This window comes from Cygnus olor, chromosome 7, assembly GCF_009769625.2.
Source record: "Cygnus olor isolate bCygOlo1 chromosome 7, bCygOlo1.pri.v2, whole genome shotgun sequence".
NCBI classification, from domain to species: Eukaryota; Metazoa; Chordata; class Aves; order Anseriformes; family Anatidae; genus Cygnus; species Cygnus olor.
In genome coordinates, this window is record NC_049175.1 from 29,049,781 (window position 1) to 29,070,287 (window position 20,507).

The 20,507-nt window shown below is 43.6% G+C and overlaps 1 protein-coding gene across 5 annotated transcripts in view; it reads left to right on the top strand.

The window, feature by feature from the left end:
- Positions 1–20,507, top strand: part of HABP2 (hyaluronan binding protein 2) — a 73,450-nt gene that overhangs the window by 41,897 nt on the left and 11,046 nt on the right. For 2 of the 5 annotated variants that reach the window (XM_040563795.1, XM_040563797.1), the window contains exon 2: positions 16,936–16,969. In XM_040563795.1, the coding sequence (XP_040419729.1) occupies positions 16,967–16,969 (3 nt within the window). In that variant the 5' untranslated portion in view covers positions 16,936–16,966. Of the gene's footprint in view, positions 1–15,966; positions 16,024–16,935; positions 16,970–17,037; positions 17,441–20,507 lie in introns of those variants that run through there. The other 3 variants (XM_040563796.1, XM_040563794.1, XM_040563798.1) reach the window with 3 other exon arrangements.

Here is a 20,507-nt window from a genome sequence, read left to right on the forward strand (position 1 = left end):
GGATGGTTATTATTTATTTATGTTCCCATGACTGGGTAATGGAGTTCTCTCACCTGATGATAATAGAAATATTTTTTACAGCAACATTATATAAATGAGTACAGATTATGTGGACATTTTAAACTTCACAAATCAGTTCTATTAATATTTGTTTGAACAGAGATCTAAGTCTGCTTTCTCTGTTATTTGCTTTTTTTTTTTTTTCCAAACACTGTTGTCACATTAAAAAAAAAAAATCTGCTGCATTTTTATCTTGAGGCCTTTTCTGAGTGCATGCATTTGCAGCGAACCTAATCACTTTCTGTGGTTTCTCCAGCTGATGACTTTAATTACAAAAACACTGATGCTTGCATGATATTCTCAGCTTTTCACAGAAAGAAAATTTTGAATGCTAAAGTCAATGTAAGGAAACAAAATCAAGAGAAACACTAGACAATCTGCGAATCAGGCAGAGAAAAGGAAAGCCACATGAGCTACACACCAAACCAAGATTTACCAGCCCAGCTTAAACCACCCTTACTAGAGGGTGGTTGAGACTGTTTTGATAATGGTTACAGAACACTAAAGCTGTAAGGTATTAATGTACATTTTGTAAACAGAAAAAGTAGGCAAATCCATAGAATAAATTAAACATAATTTTCCCCCACTTCTTTTGTCTGCCAGCACAACTATGCCCATACTGTGCTGAAAAAAGGTTTTTCACAGATTTGTGATCTTAACTGTTGAATCTATATTTATGAGTTTCCATGATGTTTCGGTAATAATAAGATTATTAATGTCTCTTTTACTTAGTATGAGGCACTAAAGCAATCAATGCATGAAACTCAACCGCCTGTAACAGTAACTGGTTCATTAGCAGGGACTGCTGTACAGGCTGTGGTGAGCATTAAGGAATATGCATTTATTTTTAGCTGGCCCTCAATATCATGTGCAAATTCAGCATGGGAAAAGGGAATGGAACTTATAAACTTCTCATAAACAATCAAACCATCCCAGAATGGTGTCATTCAAATATCTCACACCTTTTCTTCTAGTCTTGCACCCTAAGGTGCTGATAAAAAAACATGAATACCACCAGTCCAAAGGCAGACCCAGAGATGGACAGTATTTTGTCTAGTTCCCATTTCCACATTTTTTTCATGAGAATATTACGTTGTGCTCCTTTGGAAGAGTCATCTTCAGACACACCTTGTTCGAGTTGAATTCTGCTCTGTCCTGAGTGTCTCTTTTTCATTCAGGTGAGAGTAGGACAAATGGGGACCCAAGTCCGGTGACACCCAGATCCTTTTGAGGGGACTTGGTGATCATTGGTGGTCTCACCAAGGTCAGACAGGCTGAATTCATTACTCCCATCAGACCTCATCACCATGAGGAACAGTTGCATAGTGATGACATGGTGCTGAATACATCACTTTGACTGGGGCAGAGTGTGAACCTATTCGTTTTTTTAACTCTGTTTAATCAAACTGGAAAACTTCTTGCTCAACTGAAGAGTTTGCAACAGCACATGAAAGAGACAGCTAGGGAAAACACCATCATTAAGAATGTTTCCGTAGTGTCTATGGCTCTCTGTCAGCAGGCAGACATGCTGAAGCAATGCATGCAGTATTTTCAAATTAATACAAAGTGTGTATGAGTGGCCTTTGTAAGTTTGCTGTGTGTTCAGGGAAAGCTCAAACTGAGGATCTGACCTGAATTTGGAATGGAGTGGTCCTCCCAGTTAAGTAAAAGCTCTTTTTCATTACATGAATCCATTTATTAGGCGAACCGAAAATCCCATAAGCAGACAGTTTTAGGATTTCAAAGTGCCTTCATACAGGTTCTGGGAAAAAACTTGCAAAACATGCAGGAATTTATACAGAGATGTTTAATAAATCAAAGCGACACTTACAACAATGAACATCACTCAGTTTAGGTGATTAGTTCTTTACAGTCATTAGGATTGGAGACCAGAGTGTGTGGACTAGTCTCTTTTTATAGATGATTGATGGGATGAGAGAGATCAGAAACAATATTGTAGACAACAGATGAACAGAGAATATTAAAAAAGCAATGGGGGGAGGATTGAAGCCCTGCTGAAAGATTAAAGAATAGAAAGAAGTACAAATGAGCAAATCAATTATTGTGTGAAGATTTCTAGGATGTTGTTTAATTCATATTGGCCTGTTCTATATTTAGTTTCCTCACAGTTTCTTTTTTTATTGATGTTTCTTTTAGTTCCCTCTCTGGAATCTGATTCTAAGATGCATCATTGAATGATCCTTTGAGGGGAAATGTTACAAAATGAGACCCAATCTAGCAAACATCTTCTGACATGAGCCATCTTCCCTTAACTAAGCAAAATTCAATGATGCTGTTTCCGAGTATGGAAATTGCTCAAAGAAGCAAAAAGTTTGTGAGTGTGGGCCACAGAGCATGCATCTGCCTGGGGATGCAAGGGCAGGGGCAGACAGGGAAGTGCTAACTTCAGACATACTTTTTCCTCTCACCAAAACTGATGTTCCCTGTGGGGTATTTTAGCACTGGGTTGAAGGATGGTCACAGAGACAGGCAGAGCAAAGTAGGCCGTGAGCCGAGTGTGAGGATTATGCTGGGAATATGTCTGGGGAAGGGTGTTGGTGTGGAGGGACCTTTGTGCTTAGGGGAAGCACCATGGGAGGGGAAAAAGAATAAAAGAGGAAATAAATACCCCTTTAAAAATTAGTGCACTGTAAGCACAGACCACGAACTCTAAAGTAATGTGACCGTGCTCCTGCACTTACTTTGAGATGTCATTACAGAGCCAAGCCCAGACCGTGCAGGAATCAACCCTACTTTGGAGCACATTTGAATTAACTTTAATGATAAATTATTCAGTTTTGCAATGCTTAGCTTAGGGATGGTTATAACATCACTGTAATTACCTTTAAGGTAAACACTGATACATGCTGACACCTATACCAGCACCTCAACACTCAACATTTGCAGTGAAAAGTTAGGGGCCTGTCTAAAAATACTGTATGCAAAGTGCTGCTTCCCGCACAAAATGTTAACTTCTTCACAAAAAGTCCTTTTTAACAAAAAAAAAAAAAAAAAGAAGAAGAAGAAGAAGAAGAAAGGATTCATGAATAGCCTGCTTGTGAGGTATCTCATAGGTACGTGGTGGTGACTCTTAGCTCAGCTCTTCAGGAGACCACAAGGCACCACAAGAAAAGTGCCAACCAGGAGCTCCATGTTACCACCAATGTAACATTAGCGGAGGAGGAACTTTGCTGCTGCCATGAACTGCTGCGATGGCTGGCTCATACCAAAGCTTTCCAACCTTAAAAATTTTTAGTTTTGTTTAGACTCTGAAGCAGAAAAACCACATAGCCTTTCCGGCGACCAGAGCATCTCACTCCTGTGGCTTTCACTGGTCTGGCTCAGGGACCGGAAATCCCTTAGGACTTGCTCACAATTCCAGTGACTAATTTATAACCTATTTGTCCCACAGTTATCAGTCTGGAACTAACATTTAGCATTGCTTCTCAAGAGACAGCTTTCTTATCCTTGACAGTCTTATAAAAAACATGATCAATTTTGTTTTCAGTCGCCATTGCTACCCGGAGAAAAATGCAAACACTGCTGTGCTGCTTCTTTTATAAGCTTGGGAGACTTAAATTTAAAAAAAAAAAAAAAAAAAAGACTTGGTTAACTTCAACTATGTAAAAAATGATCTTGAATTGTGGATTGGTGTCCATAGAAAAATTGCTTTTCAGAAAGAAAATCCAGGGATAAAGCACAGATCTGGGATGATGGATCAAAAAGAGGAATTGCAGCCTGGGGAAGCTGGGATTGAAAAGAAATCAAGATCCAACCAAATTGGCCCTGCTCATCATGCTAGGCCAGCCAAGTTAAACATGAAGCCAAGATAAACATGACATAAGTATTAGAGCTGCTAGGTATTTCATCACCACCTCCATGAGGTATGAGGACCAAGGAGGCAAGGCAGGGGCTCCAACTGTGCACTGCTTCAGCTGTGCATCCACTCAGATGGCTAACTCTTTCTCATGTGTAGTATTGAGCATTAGTAATTAAATTAAAACTGGAGAAGAAAAAAAAAAAGGATATTCTTATTCAGAGTTCTGCACAAGGAAATGTAAACACCTAAGAAGAATAATGTAGACGTATGGTTCTTATTCAAGCAAGTTTTGTTGACTCTCAGAACTGCAAAGCAGTGCTCATAGCAGCTGTGCACAGTTGCACCTGAAATGATTTGTCTCTGTTATTTTATCTATCATTTAGACAATTAATAACATAGTATGCTAAATTATTCTGCCAAAGAGTTCCCAAATATTTAGGATATATATTATTCCATGACCTCCTGTTGGATTCCCAACAGGAAACAGATGATATCCCACTGTCCCATTGAACATGCCTGGCTCCTGTTTAAACCAGCAGCACTGCAGCGAATAGGAAAGAAAAAAATATGTCAAAAAGTTAAAGTAATTATTTTAAGGCATGTCTTTTAGAGGCTTTTTTTTTTTAACCAGGTGTTGCTTAGTTTGTGCTTGCCTCTAAATGCATGCAAAATAACATGGAGGTCAGCTTTCATTAGGTTTTTGCTTCTTCAACAGGAAAAAAAAAGTATTTGCCATAATGTTCATTATATTTAGCTTGTTGGGGAATTGTAAAAATAAATTATTACTGTGGCTGGTGTCATCTGCACTGCATGAAAGAAGAAAAGACGTGGATGCTGGCTGAAAGTGGCACCAAGATGCATGCCAGGGCTTGCTGCTACACAGGGCCTGATGGCTTCAGAGTGTTGAGTGCCCAGGCAGATCGGTGCCTTTCTCAGCACAGACAGGACACGGAGAGACCCTGGAGGTCCATGCACCTCTGCTTACTTTGTTTCTTGCCCTTTCCATGCAGCTCGTGGCTGAGGACCACCTCAGCAGTTGTGCACTACCCACGGCAGCTGGTGTGTGCCACAGGAGCCCTGTGTGAGGAGGTGGCAGAGGTTCCTACCTTCAGTTGATTTGCTTGCTGGTATCTGAGGTGTTTGGGGGGCAGTTGGCTCAAAAACCCAAAGGCTGCACCTTTCAGAAAACCTCTCTTTTCTCCCAGAACGCCAGGGCAGCATTGTCAGCTCATGCCAGCTCTCCCCAGTTCCCACAGCATGGACCAGGCCTGACACTGCATCCATCTCCCTGTCAGAGATCCCCTCACAGGGGCATGGCTTGTCCAAATTCCCTCGGGCTGGTGTCCCCTGAAGGACCACTGGAGCCTGTGAAAGCAGCGTTTGTAACCAGAGCACAGTAACTATATTAGCTCTACCTTTCCAGAGTGAAAATAATCTGTTTTAGGGTGGTTGAACAGAATTTGGCCCTTGGGATTCATAGCCTAGGCAGGTTAAAGTGAGAGCTGCGCACATTAAATGCAGACTTTGAGGTAGGCCATCGCATCTTTCCTAAAATGATGTTACCCTACGGTCACATTTTGTTTGTTTTTAATACTCCATAAATTTATGGCAGGAGCTTTGATGCATGTTTTTCAGCTTGAAAGCAAAACTGCCTTTCTTCGTCCACCGCTTTACAGTTTTAATGCTTTTAGCAGGCAGCTTCAAGACACAAAAATAGGCTCACAGAGCTGTGCAGCTAACACGAATATTCGCAGCTGTTACAGGAAAGATTTAAAAGAACACCCAAGAGGCAGAAAGGGACAGAAAACCTCATGGCCAGGGCATACACCAATCTCAGGCCGGGGGCAGGAATAAAGTTCCTGTGTGGCAGGTTGTTCTTCAAGGGCTCAGTGCCACATCAGTGTCAGAGAAGTTGTGGGGCACAGTGTGTACCTCTGGAGCCAGATTGCCTCTCCTCCTAACTAGCCAAGCCCTGCCTTGCTCTATGTTTGAGTTTGCTTAAAGCCTTTGAAGTATTTCGGGTGGGTTATAGCAGCAGGGACAAGGGAAGTGTCTTCTTTCACGTCCAACAGAACTTTCTGCTGCCTGCACTTACTCTGGTTTTTGTTTGTTTGCTTGTCTTTAAATTTTTACTCTGCTTTTGATCTGAGCCCAAGAATTGAAACCATCACTGGGAATTTGCTGCTAGAGAGAATTATGAAACAAAATGCAACCGCAACAGTTTAAATGTTGATTTAAGTGGTGTCTAGACCTCATGCTGGCTTTCTGCACCAAGATGAGTTTCTCAAAGAGAATACCCCTCCTCCCCTTCGCAGAGTTGATATTAAAAGTCAGTTCCCAATACTATCGCTCAACTCTGGTTCTTTTGCATAAAGAGGAATAATAGGGCTCCTGCTTTCTTATTTTTATTTGCGGTTTGAAAAAGGCTTTTGTTTAAGGGAAATAGAGGGAACACAAAAAAAGGTAGCATGAACATATATACAGATTTTGAGTTATTAGGTTAATTAAAGAAAGCCACAAAATTGTAGCAGTGGAAAAGGCCAAAGCCAAAGCATTGATCTTTGCATATTCCACAGCATTGCTTGTGTGTGTGAAGAAAGTTCTTCTTATCTGACCCTCCTAGAGACTTGTTCATGCTCTTGCGGGCACTGTGCTGGTGCCTGATGCAGGCAAGTATTTCTAGAATCACTGTTTGTATTAAAGTTGATTATTAAATGTTTTTGTTTTTCTTTTACATTAGGAATTTCCTCTCTCCACTGACAACTGTGGTGATTTGTTCCTTCAGGTACGAATAGCTATATTTGCAGTTACCATACCCAATACCGTAATAATCCGCACACACATGCATATCCAGCACAGCATGTTGTTCATTCATTCTCTTCTGCTTTATGTAGGAAGATGAAGAGCTATCAGCCAGGAAGGGTTGGAAATGCTTTCCAAAATCAGAATTTGCTGGCTGTGCATGGTGGCAAAGAAACGTCCAGGTAAATATCTATACAATGGAAATTCTTATTTTAGTGAGGAAAAAAGAAAAACGAGGGAAAAAAAAAAAAAAAAGATTGACAAAGTGATGTTTCTGGTATTTATTTTGGCAACAGAATTACCCAACCATTATAGAGTATAATACTCAGTAGTAATTCCAAATAAATCATTGAGAGTACAGTCCTTTAAGTTACTCTTTTCTTACTTTTGCACTACGCACCACAGTCAAGAAAAGGCACCTCTTGTGCCTGGAGCTGTTCATTAACATAGGAAAAAAATAGTAAACCAGAAGAGTTTGTTGTCTAAACAGGCAACACGTAGGGAAAGAGGAGGTGTTGCCACCCACACTCTTCAGGTGGGAAGCAAAGGAATACTGAGAGTAAATGATTTGTTTGAGGCAGTATAGATGACTGCAGAAGCCCTCCAGTCCACCACAGTTCTCTTCCAGCATTTTAAGCAGTTGTTTCCACCTATTCATTCTCAATTTTAAAGGATTGGTTAGTTCCTCTCTACATTTTTTCTCCATATTTTTAGCTGAAGCCACATAAACTGTCACAGAGAAGCACTTGATGTCTGGTGAGCAAGCCAGAAAATGGGTTTGGAGATGTGGGAAAGGGTTTACTCCAAGAAAAAGAACAACTGGGCACAAACCCTTCACTGCCTTTGAAGCTTTCTACTATGCACAGCAACATACTTTATGCACCTGCTGTGCCATGAAAGGGTTGGCCATATCCTTGTGGACAAGGAAAGCAAGGAGGCATAAGCAGGTTAACAACTTTAAGAATCAAAATGTCTCCAAAGCTGCTTTTAAGTTTCTTAAAGCTTCCTAGTGAAAAGACATTTGCACATATAGGAAAAATAAAGGAGTTTCACTCATTTAAACTTTAACCCATCTTCTGAAATTGATAGATGTTGTGAGCAGGTTTGCCCTTCCATGGGGTCTGGCACGAGGACCCCTTTTCCAACAGTGACAGAATGAAAAGGATGGGTAGGATTTCTGCAGTGGGCAAAAATCTCCCAGGAACAAAGAGCCAGTGGCATCTCTGTCACCTGTGTCTTACTCTTAAGGTTTATGTAGCACAGAAGGATATGAGCAGGCATTGTGCTAACACTCTGCACATAGATTTCACTCAACAGCTTGAGAAGGTCAATTAAGTGTTAAAAAGCACCCAGGATAACAAGTTTAGATTACTAGGTGCCATGTAATGTTCTTTACATATCATGAGCTGTGCACTAGGGCATATCTAAATAAAATGCATAGGAAATAGCATCACGCAAATATGATCTACATTTTTTCTTGATCAAAGAGGCTGAGGGAAAAAAATAATTAAAAAGTAAAAGCCTTATGCAATGAGATTTAAAAGAAAACTTTGGAGGCTGACAAGACGCATCTGGCACAACTTCAAAGTCCATCAAAGTACATATAATCAATGTTTGTCAATAGCAGTTTTGCATCCTTTAATTTATCTTTCATGGATATAAAGCATGATGTTATTAGGATCCAGTCCATACCTTAATTCTGTTTGAGATTTGATGAATCAGGGCTCTATTAAAATTCAGTGCAAATCAGCTTACTCAAGGACACATTACATAAAGTTGTGCATTATCTAACTCCTTTCATCTTGCTGTCTTTCCAACTAGTTAAAGAATCTGGAATCTCTCAAACCTGAATGTGTGGCCACCAACATACTAAATCTCAAACATGTTTTGCATGTAGGCACCTGCTTAAATTATGCACGTGTGGCATAATTATCATACTTAAATTCTTTGTTTATTTCCTGATGTATGAAAGCTACCCCATGATGCTCAGGCTCCAAAGTGAGCAATCATCAGAAAGAAGGTTCCCTGGCATCCAAATTTTAGCACTTGCCACAGAGCCTGTAATCGAGTGCTCACATCTTACCTTTTTTCACCAGGAAAAATATCGTTCAGGGTGGGAAAGCTTGAGGCCGTCATGATTTCACTGTTTTCTTCCTCATATTCAACATGTGGATGCCCTCTCCCTGTTGGTTATATTTACTGTACACTATTCAAGTCCTTCCAACAGGCAATCATATTCTTTTCCTCCTGGTGGTGTGGAACGTGCTCAGCTTTATAAACACGGAGAAAACGTATTACCAGGGACTTCCCTCTGAAAGTGGGCTGTGATCTCAAGGCACTATATTTCTACTGGATTTCATCCTCTTGGCCTTTAAATTATTTGGGAGAAGAGTATATCTTTTCACTTCTCTCTTAACACGTAGCACAAACAAGATCTGATCAGTAAAACAACTGATGGCATTTCTGTAATAGGGGGTTGTTTGTTCTTGTATTGTGATTCCCTCAGTTGCCACCATTGTAAATGCTTCAGCTTCTAGACACTGGGGGTTAATTGAGAATTTCAGTTTTTATCAAAAAATGGATCTCAAGTTCTCAAATCTGTGGAAAAATGCTTGAGAACATGAGCCTTGATGTTTGAAACCTAGAAAATAATAAAAAGCATGTTTTCTTGTTTCTAAAAATCTTATAATTTTTAACTGGATCTCACTGTATTTTCAGGTGGAGGGGACAGAAATAACTCTGACTCCTACCTATTTAAAATGACAATAACAGAAGAAAAATATTTCTAATACAAGAAAAATACTTTGTTTTGCCATTAGTTTATACTGTTTCCAGGTTGGATAGTTACTGGTTTGGAACATTTACCAGCAGCCAATGCGGTGATTATCTGGACAGGATGCACTTATTTGATCAGGGCAATCTGTTGAACATTAAACAATATTTGAAGCACAGTTAATTATTTGTGCTGAATTAGCTCACCCTCAAATGATTGTGCCTCATCTGAAAAAACATAGGCAACAAGAAAAAAGCTAATTTCAGAACAAATAGAGCAGTGCAAGGATGGCTAACGGCGCTTTGTCCCTTCAGGTTCTTCCACTGATCCTTTTCCTAGGGAGCACACATTTGTGCGTGAGTATGTTTTTATTTCGCTTTACTTGCTGCATGCCAGTCCTGTACCTTGCTGAACCCTTCCTGGGCAGCTGGAGAGGGTAAGGAACAGGGACTGCCCACCTACCTTGTCCCCAGGCAGGGCATGGTGATGGTCGTAGGCTGAACGTGGGCACTCACGGTGCGGTGCCCCATGTGCTAATGCAGCCACCACAGCTGCCGTGAGGACAGGCTCACAGGTTGAACAGCTCAGGCTCGGGCTGTGCTCGGGCTGGGAGGTTTTGCAACATCTTTGTTTGAAGGTAAAATTTATCCCAGCCATACATTTCAGATGGCTGAATGGTCATTGCTCTTAACTCTAGAGTTGTGTTAGCAGCAAAATGTCCGGCAAAGCACGGCAGAGCCCTTTGTGGGTAGGGCTGGCAGTACTGCCCCAAGTCTCTTCAGCTCATCTTCAGGGAAGAATGAAAGAATGGCTTGTACCAAAGCAAAGTTGCAACTCAGTTTTAAAAATATTTCTTTTGTTTCTCCAAGCACCGCAATCAAGTAGATTTTCTCGTGAAAGACTTCCAGGTACCCTCAAACTCCCGCTTTATAATGCCAATTCCTATGTACGGTGATTTCATATTTACTGAAATTAATTTCAAAATTTTAGATGTTGACATGTTTAAATTGAGTCCTTTGGGAAAAATATGTAGTGAGGGGCTTTAATAGGTGATGAATCCTTTTGAAGAGCTTGGTGAGTTTATAAGCAGTTGTTTTTGCGACACGCTAGGGTTTTTATTAATTAGTATATCATCGGGACTATCCATCCACTGGCAGCAGTGGATGTGGCATACTTGATCCACCGACACATGACAGCTTATGGGAGGATCAGTTCTAGAGCAGCTCAGTGTCAGTCCTCAGATGTCATGGGAACCCAGTCTGATATAAATCAGCCCACGATGAATTGGTTTGTTAATTCACACTCAGCGAGGCAGGTGTAGGTGCAGTCTTCAACAACGTGAAGTCTTGCACGGATTTTCCTGACTAGCTCTAAGTGTTAGATTAATTCGTTTGCTTTGACAAGCCTTTTCTGACTCTGGTCTACATATTGCTGTGGAAAATGCAGTGCATGTCTCCCCCAGTCCTGAAAATTCATTAACATTGCTAAAATGCAAAAGCAATTCTGCTGTCACTGAAAAGCAGCACGACAGAATATTCAGCAGGCTAGTTTTTAATAAAACATGTTTTTTCTTCATAATTAATATAACAAGGTTTCTGGCTTAGCACTTGGCATGAATCCCAGAAAAAAAAAGAAAAAAAAAAAGAGGGGAATGAGTCTCTGTGACGTGACCATTGCATGACAAACATGTTTTGAGAGGACATTTTGCCTTAATGATTTGTTCCAAAGAAGAATTTACACTGAAATATTTTGAATAAAAAGTAACAGAGTTTGCACATTGATTGTGGACCTCCCCCCTCCATTCCTGTTTCCATCATTCTTTCCCTTACTATCTCTTTTCACCATTCTCATTTTTATTCAAATATGGTTTTAGGAGTTTTTATAAGTAACACCCCTATTGTAACATTCCTATTAATAAGTGTTATTGGTGTAATATAGCAGAAGTCAAATACAGATTTAGACAGTAGCTCATATTAAGTCAGTCAAAATAGGACAGAAAAGAGCTGGGATATTTATGGATCCAGAGGGTTTGGAGGAGGGCTGTAAGGCGACGATGTCCATTTGGTCTTTCATATCCTGAGGAGAAAGTGGTTTCACCTGAATGAATCCAAAGTATTTCCATGATGCATGAAAATGCACCACGAATGCAAGTAAAAGCAAAACTTGCTCCTTTACTTTAACATTTAAGATGCAACTGTATAAAAGATTGTCTTCAGATGTGACAGGTCTTCCCAGTTTTTGTTGGGAAGGGCAGGACTTGGAGCAACAGAAGTGGTCATTCACTGAATATTTTGGAACTTTGGAAAATCAATGCTTAGTAGTGATGGAGGTGTTTTGAAGTCACCAGCCATGTCCAGGCCAATAACTGAGTGCACATAGGAACAGAATGGGAAGGATTAAAGTTAAGATTAAGATTAATTCTAATATATTAACTGCAAAGAAAACTTATCAATGCCTATCTCCTAGCTGGCCCACAGCACATGTGAGGCAGTTATCAGCAGCACAGGTCTTTCCATGTCTCCAGTGCTTGGAAAACCATATTTTAGGGTGAAAAGACCCCAAGTGTCTCTCTGACATCTTCTTATGGCGGTGTTTCTACCCACCCGTGGATCCATTCCTGTAGTAAACTCTCATTTCTGCTCCCCTCACCCTCTCCCCATCACTGAACCTCTCCTCTGAGGGCCTTATGCTCCCCTGCGCCATGACCAAACCACTGCAGAGAGGAGCGAGCGCTGACAAACACCTCTCCGTTTGCACCCCACTAGGTGCAATGCCCTTCTGCAGCGCTCGCCTAAATTTTCCTGATGCAGCAAAAAGCGAGGAGGCCCTGGGAGCGCCCCCAGCTAATTGTGCACCGCACGCTCCGGGAGGGATGCGCGCCTCTCTGGCCCCCCAAGGCAATCAGCTTATGCCCTGAAGCGTGCAGGTTGATATCCCCTGGAACTAAAGGGTCTTAATGACTTTGCATAAGCTTTAAGTCTAGCAGCATAACCTGCGATCCTGGCACCGGCTGCTGAAGCGTTTGATAACACGGCGCATGCGTCAGTGCGACATTTCTGGCTCGTGCAGCCCCCTTGGAGCAGATTTTGGAGATTCCCCTTGCTCTGGCATCCGAGGCTGGCTCTGTTTTCCACTGGGGAGCCCACGCACACCTCGTCCACGAATGAGCAACTTTAAAACCAGCCAGCTGCTAGCAAGCCATCTCCCACAGTGCAAAGATTAACTTGAAAACTTTGATCTCTTGGAAAGCAGGAGCAGGTCGCGCCTGTGTGGGGAACCTGGCTGGTTTCTGCAGCACCTGAGAGGGCCGTGCGGCTGCTCTTGTGCTGGGTCCCAGTGGTTACTGTGTCAGGTGCTACCCCAGGAAAGGTTCGCAACCGAATAATCAGGGAAATAAAGACATTGCATGTGAACTTCCCACGGTGTCCCGGGACTGGTCAATAAGGAGAGTGCCACCTACTCTGAGGCAAACGCTGCAGTTCAGCGAGAGGCAGGAGATGGCTTGCTAGCAGAGAGGTGAAGAACTCAGAGGTTTTGGTGGAATCCTTTAAGGGAACGGTTTCCCAGGCTAAAAATACAACATGTGCTGCATGTGTGCTCCAGATGATAATGTGCCCTGCTTTCATTATGCTTCAGCCATCGCCTTGGCTGAGAAATATAATGTCATTGCTGGAAAAGCCACTTTCCCTTGAAGTTCAAAGACTGTCACTATCCAAGATGGTTGCAGGCAAAAATCTGGCCGATTGTAAGAGCATCAGAACCGTCGATTCCCTCCTCCTTTGGCGAGCAGCCCAGACAAAGGTTCCCACTGAGAGCTGTCAGCAGGATCAAGGGGTTCACGAGGAAAAGGCAGTAGTTGTGCCTGCCCTCGTGGCTCCTTCGTGCCGGATGTCAGTTGTGGATGGAAGTTGATCAAATAGCCGTCCTCGTCCTCCTACGCAGCCCCGTGCCACCGCCTCCTCGGCTGCAAAGCCGTGCCGGCGCAGGGGAAAGGGGCAACGTTTGTGCTGCTGCTGCGGAGGCTGCTCCGTGGCAAGTTGCAGGAGAATTGCCACGATGCAGTGCAATTAAGCGTGCAGGCCGATTCATACCAAGGTAGCTGAATTTTCGAACTCCTGTAGAGCTTTTGTTGGGAATTATGCACGTGTACAGGGGCAGGTTTTGTCCCTCTGCTAGTCTGCCACAGCAGCTCAAATAAGTACATTATTTGCTCTGGAATTACTTCTGGTTTGCACACATGTAAATCCACAGCCTAACCCTGGGTTGTCGCCTTTGTGCTGCCTGTTTCTCCACCTGCGTTTGTGTTTTAATTATTCATTTTGATTGTAATAAGGGGTAGCAAATGTACCGGAGACACAATCAACAGTTCAACTGCAGAATGCCCTTGGCAGCTGTAAATAATTTCCCTTGAATTTAGGGTCAAATCTTCCTGGCTTTATTCAGAAAGAATTGCCAGAGATTAACTGGACATTTTTGTCAGAGTTGGAGCTGTAGGATTCTGTCCTGAGACCAAGAAAGCTCCTGGTTCTGGCACTGCTGTTTGAAATCTATTATATTTCAATAGTCTTCCTTTCTTGAGGGGTTGAAATGGAAAAATGGAGAGTATCCTGTATCCACAGTGTTTAACCTTTGTACAAAGCCCAATTAGCAAAGTTTGATGGTTCTTTGGAGAAACGAAGATTTGGTCAAGTGCTAATCATTGCAATGATAATGACAACAAAGGTCAGGTGAAATTAGGAGATTTTGAATTTCAGCCATTTTTCCACCATTTTTTTTAGGAGCCCTATAAATGTAATCGGCTCCACACTCAGCAACACGCCAGTACCCACATAAAATGTCTCTCCTGGATTTTGTTTTTGCAGGGTTTCTTTTTTTTACGAGCCTAAAGTCATAAAATTTAAAATTGCTCTCCGCCAGTTCTTCCAGCTTCGTCCCCCGTCCCTGCGGACCCGCCGCGAGCAGGATCCAGCGATTTTATTCCCTCTTGAGAGAACGCACAAAGTATCAGTGTCGGGCTGCAGAAAGGAGACTGCTTGGTGAAACAAGCCCCACAGTCTCGTTTCTTTTCTCTCCCCCCTCCTTCTCCTCCTTTTGTTTGCATCCTGCTCCCGGCTGGGCGCAGTATTGCACCTCGTCGGAAGGACAAGATCCTCCTCTGCTGGCCGTGAGCAATACGGCACGGCGGGCGAGGGGCTCGGCCACATCGCCGTGCTGCCCTGCCTGCCTGCAGCCCCTCCTGGGCCCCCTTCCTGCAGCCCCCTTCCTGCAGACCCTCTGGGATCCCGCATCCCACGTCCCCTTATCACACCCCGCACCCCCTATCGCATCTCCTGCATCCCGCGTCCCACCTCCTGCACCCCACCTCCCTCATCCCATCTCCCGCACCCCGTGTCTCCCATCCCACCTCCCACATCCCTCATCCCACATGCCAGCGGGACACGTTTCCGTGCCCAGGAGAGGGCAAGCTCCCACAGGAGGGAAGGAGATGGGTGCTTCTCCAGCTTCTGCCACGTAGCGCCATGGAAAGCTTCGTGCAGGGAGCCAAAAGGTTGAATTTGGCCTCGTGCTGGCTTGCAGAGGTGGAAATGAGTCTGAAGCAATGTGGTCTGGTGGACCTCAGAAGGGAGAGGAAAGTCTCCATGCTGAGAGACCAGGTCGGCCTGGGGCTTTGTACCCCGCAGATCTGCATCAGGCACGTGAGGGGCAAAGGGACAAAATAGTTTCATTTGTTGAAATGGTTTCATTTGGTTTCATTTCATTATCACACCAGGTTTGTGATAAAGATTAGGTCGATCTCTTGGACTTGTAAGGTGGCACTCTCTGTGTTGGGTGCTCCAGGAACATTTGTTCCGAACGACATTTGTGTTGTGGCAGTGGACAGTGGCCTTTATCCAAAACTGGGAACCCAAATCTGGGGCTTGGCCACCCTAGAGTACAGGGCACTGTCTGCTCTGAAGGAAATTTGGACATTTTCCAGGGCACCAGGTCGTTGCAAGAGGTTTAGGGTGCCTGCCCTCTTACAAGCAGCTCTGTCCATAGGGGAAGGCTTGGAAGGGTAGCCTGGAAAATTAGCATAGCAATGTGCTCAGGCTCACTTCTGTCTTCTGTTCTTGGTATTTGAGTCTTCCCCTTGGACACTGGGAGACTCCCAACTGTGCTCTGCAGCTGGGGGAAACTGAGGCACAGAAGAGCTGGATACAGCCACCTCCATGCCTCATGCAGCTCATGCTGGCACTCCCTGCCCTTCCCATCCAGAGCAAATGGCTGCCCTGAGCACAGGTAAGGTTTAGCAACCTCCTTGAAGACAAAAGCTTCTACCCTGAAACCCTCTCCAAGCGCATTAAGCCCAGGGCAGGAAGGGGCAGCGCTGAGGAGGGCAGTGCTCCCTGCCTCCGGCTGCAGGGGGACGCTCAGGTGTGAGCTCCAGGTGGCAGCCACAGCTGGGAGTTGTTCTGGGTTATTGGGGCAGGTTCTTATTCATGGCTGCTTATTTACTCATTCCTAGCTACAGCCTGGTGTTAGCTGAGAGTGCCCCTCTTCCGTACAGAGTACTTAATATAATGCACAAGTAAGAAGTGTGTTTTTACAATTAATTACATCTGTAGCAAGGTGCATGTAGTAACTGTGTGTCTCTACTGCCTTGATTACACATGTTAAATTGTTTGGAAATGCATTTTCTTCTGACAAATCATGTGAGGGATGCAGCTTCAGATCTCCTCCTTCACACCTGCTGTTAGCGCGTGCTCTCATTGCAGCCAGGTAGCCCCCTCTGTAGCTGTGACTTACAGCAAGACGGGATGCACGCTGACATCTTCATGTCGGGGATGAGTCCTGATGTGGCGGCGGTACATTTTCTTTCTGCCTCACTCGCTCTTCAAAGGCTGAGTGTTGTTTTCCTTCTCCTTCTGCTCCCTTTTGTCATTTGCCCTTGATCACAAGCCAAATAGGAAAGGCTGGAGCCCTACGTCAGAGGGCAAACACATGGCATTTCCTCGCAGGAAGCACCAAAAATATTCTCCTCCATCCGAAGGCTGTTGATCACCTTCTAGCTCAGAGGGCTGGCTCCCCACATGTGGGCTGCCCTCTGCTCCATCCTGCCCAGCATCTCATGGCTCTTGGCTCCGGCACCTGGCTGTGATGCCATTAGGTAAACACTCAGTGCATGGCCACTTAATACATAAAGGCAATTAACTTGTTTGGGACAGGTTTCTCATAAGCATGCTGGAACTTGAGCTGGGTGGTCAGAAAAGCTGGAGCTCCCCCAAGGTTGTTGGGAGCAGTGTGGGTTTTTGAGGCATTTTGGTGATCTTTGGAAAGAGCTCTTAAAAATGCAGCCTGGGTGTATCTGAAGTGGGTAATGAGCTTCTCTGGCTGACCAGTGCTGGGGCAAAGAGAAACATGTCAGAAGTTGTGCTGTAGCCATGCTCCAGGCTGATTTTTCTTTTCAGAAACTGACTCTGCCTTTCTTTATCCCCTGCAGACCTCCTGGTTCTTCCTGGCCGACTTGCTGAATGGTAAGTGGATTTGATTTCTTCCATTGAAGCTCTGCATGCAGGCCTCACTGTTGGCAACCTGGTCCATCAAGATCCTCAGCTAGTGCCTAGCAATGAGTTTTATTAACTTCATGCATGGCTTTGTAATGCCTTAAAATAAGGCCTGAGATCCTGAGAAGGTCTGTTGGACTCTGGACAAGTAACACAGTCAGCACTTCCAGGCCTTCCCACGTGCTCTGTGTTGGTGCAGAAAACATCTCTGCATCGGGTCGTGGCACAATGGGGTACAAAGCAGGGCTGCAGCAATGGTAATGGGGGACACCTGGAGGGCGCCTGCAGCTTGCTGTGCTGTTCAAAGCCAGGAATCCTCTGCTGCTCCGTGGCCTTATGTACTTGGTGCAGCTTTGGGGACCTGTTGATGAGCTGGGTCTGGCACGTGGGTCTCAGAGTGGAGTGGAGGTCATGGTACTGAGCTGCAGAGTGCACAGGAGGGTAAGGAAAGACTCTGGTGCAGTTCAGTGCCAGCTGTGCATGAAAACTGGAGGTCAGATAAAGGATGGATAGCTTTCCCTTGCTGCACACAACTAACTGTGGGACTTACTCTGGAACTTATGCAAGCAGGTTCAGAAAGTGTTTGATAGCTCCTGTGAGTAAAAAATCGTTGGAGGTGATGTAATGTTATGATGTGGGTAAGAGAAACGCTGTGATGAATCTTAGGGGGTGGGAGGGTGGGGTGGGGGCTGTAGATAACTTGTGAGGACTTGTACATGTTCCTGCAGCCTGTTTGACCTATGAGAGGATTGTGGTTTTATTGCTAAGTTTTTTGTGATTTTGTGGGTAAGCCCCATTCTTTTTTTCTTTGAATTTAGTGGCTCTTAGATTTGAGCTTATAAATTATTAAACTAATGATGAGTAAATTAATTTACTAGTAAACTATTAAATTAATTTTCCCACCAAAAAAAAAAAAAGTGTGCCTTTCACTGTGCACTCCTTCAACTACATGCCTCTTCATTCTGCTGGCATTTTGGTCCGGCCTGCGAGTCCGGCTGCCCTGTACCCATGTAGCACCGGTTCCTTCCCCAGACCAGTGTTGCTCTCCTCATAGGACGTGTGTGGCAAACACCTTTCCAGATCAGCGCTTAGCTTCTGCAAGTACTCAGGCTTCTTCAGCAGTTATCAGCAGCCAATGCCCTCCAAGGGGTAGGTGCTGCAGAACTGGGGCTGTAACAGCCCCAAAATTGTTTGAAAGGAGTGAGGGCTTGGCTGTTAGCTGTTCCTATCCCTTCTTTCTGCAATTTCTTTCTGAAGCTGCAGATGCACCCAGCCAAAACCCATGTGGAAGGGAGGAAATACTGAGAGGTCTGTGCAGAGGTAAATGGGAGACTTATTGTCTTTTGAAATACCATCAGGATTTCAGCCTCATAAAAATAACTTTACATTATTCACAGACCTGCAGACAAAAAGTATTTAGAAATGTGGCAGGAAAACTCATCCTCCTTAAATTAGGGCAGATCTCAGTCTGTCCCTGGAGGTTCAGAGAGCTTGAATAAATGCCGGGTGCTTTCTGTGTTGGCAATAGGCTTTAACTTTGCACATCACTCATCTCGATAACTGCAGTCCAACAAAGTTACCTTGCCATTCAGGTCACTCAATGGCATCCTAATGCATCACTTTCTGCTCGGAACATTAGTCATGACTTGATCCAGGCAAGGTTTTGAAAACAGTGTGACTGCCGGCATTGGGATATCTGTTCTCCCCGCAAGAGAGAGTCCGTGTAAGCTAATGAACAAGAGGATATTGATCAGAAATCCATTACTTGATTGACAGCTCTTGGCAACGTGAAAAAGTGCAGATGAAAGCTTGAGCAGTTTAAAAGATCACCCAGACCTCAAAGCTGATTTGAAGCTTTAAAAGTCAATCTCTGCCTATCAATTATGGGGGGATTTTTTTTTTTTGTACTACACAGAGGAAAGTTATTCTTTGAAAATTTGCATGCAGGATGTCTAATTTAATTTCATGTAATAGTCACATTTCAGTGACAAATGTCAGATCACTGCTTTTTTAAGCATGTTAAGGTTTTCCAGCACTTATAAAGAATGTGCACTCTGATTTAATAATATGTTTAAATCAACCAGTGTATCAGGCTGTGTTAATTATGTGCTCAGATTAAAAAAATGCTATTTTTGCTTTACTAAACCTATGGCTTGTTATGAATAATTTAAAAAATGGAATGGAAACACTTCTTAAGTAAGAGACGTGGAAGCCAAATAGTTATTTAGTGTTGAAGCAATGATAAACAGGAAGACATCTTTCAGTTTGATGTACCCAAGTCAGGGGTTTCTGTTCTTTCTGTTCTGGTGCTTAATAAATGACTGATCCATCGCTAAGGACTGACACTAATGTAACAAAATGAAGTGACACTATCATCATTTCTTAACACCATCCTTACACTGAGTAGTCGGTAGATGCTTCTGCAACAACTTTGCTATTTGTGCTTGTTGGGAGCACTTGTTTTTTTCTGGCTACCAGCTCAGCAGAGTCCTCTCTCGCCCCTGTAAAGCATGCTGGGCATGTCTGCAGTATGCTCTGAGCAGCTATAACTCCCCTGTTCATCCTTCACAACTTTTACCAGGTATGTCTTTTATAGAAAAAAGGCTACCCCATCTCTCTGAATAGTTCCTTAAAGCACCTGTGGAACAAAAGCCAACGCTCCCTGCTAAGATTTTGAAAATAAACAGGGAAACAAAATCAGGCTCCTTCACAATATTCCCTCCAACTCAAGTCTGCCTGCAAAATCTCCCCTCAGACAAAGTGAGCTCGCAGGTTGCATTTCAGGCAAAATCCTCTTTTTGTTTTCCTTTCTTAACTACATCACATTAAATTTAATTTTGTTCACCGTAGACAATGTCCTTATCTTCCAGCGAGATCCTTCTGTTCCTCAGCACGGCACACACTTCTGCAACACTTGCACACTGTCGAGACTTAGCTCCTGTGGAAATAATGAGCTGAGGAAAAGGAGTCTTGACTTGACATAGCAATAAATGAGGTGAAACTTTCCTCTCTTTTTTTTTTTTTTTTTGGTGAGAAATGAGAGTTGGCTTGTAGGAAGGAGAAAAAAAAAAGACGAAAAAAGACGGTTCTATTTTAATATGAAATATAAAACACCCATTGTACAAAAGTGGATTTTTTTTTTTTCAGAAGCAAAGAAAGAATAAAGATAAAGGCTGCAAGAGAATGAATGAGGAGAGAAAACTAAGATAATGTAGTTGATAATCAGTTCAAGGCAGAGCATTATCTGTGGGGCCATCAGTCCGGCCCTAGGGGAGAGCTTTTCAAAATCTCTCAGCTCGCAGTTTAGCAGTGCTCATTACCATAGCTCGTCTGACACGCTGGCGGGGCTTCTGCATGCCCACGCGATTCAGCTGCCCCAAACACAGGCTGGCGAAGCGCTGGGGGATGCTGGCAAGCATCGGCGCGCTCTGTGGCACATGTCCCATGGCACGGCGGGGACGTTGCGCCCTCAGAGGGGCTCTGTGGGCTCGGAGATTCGCTGCTCTCC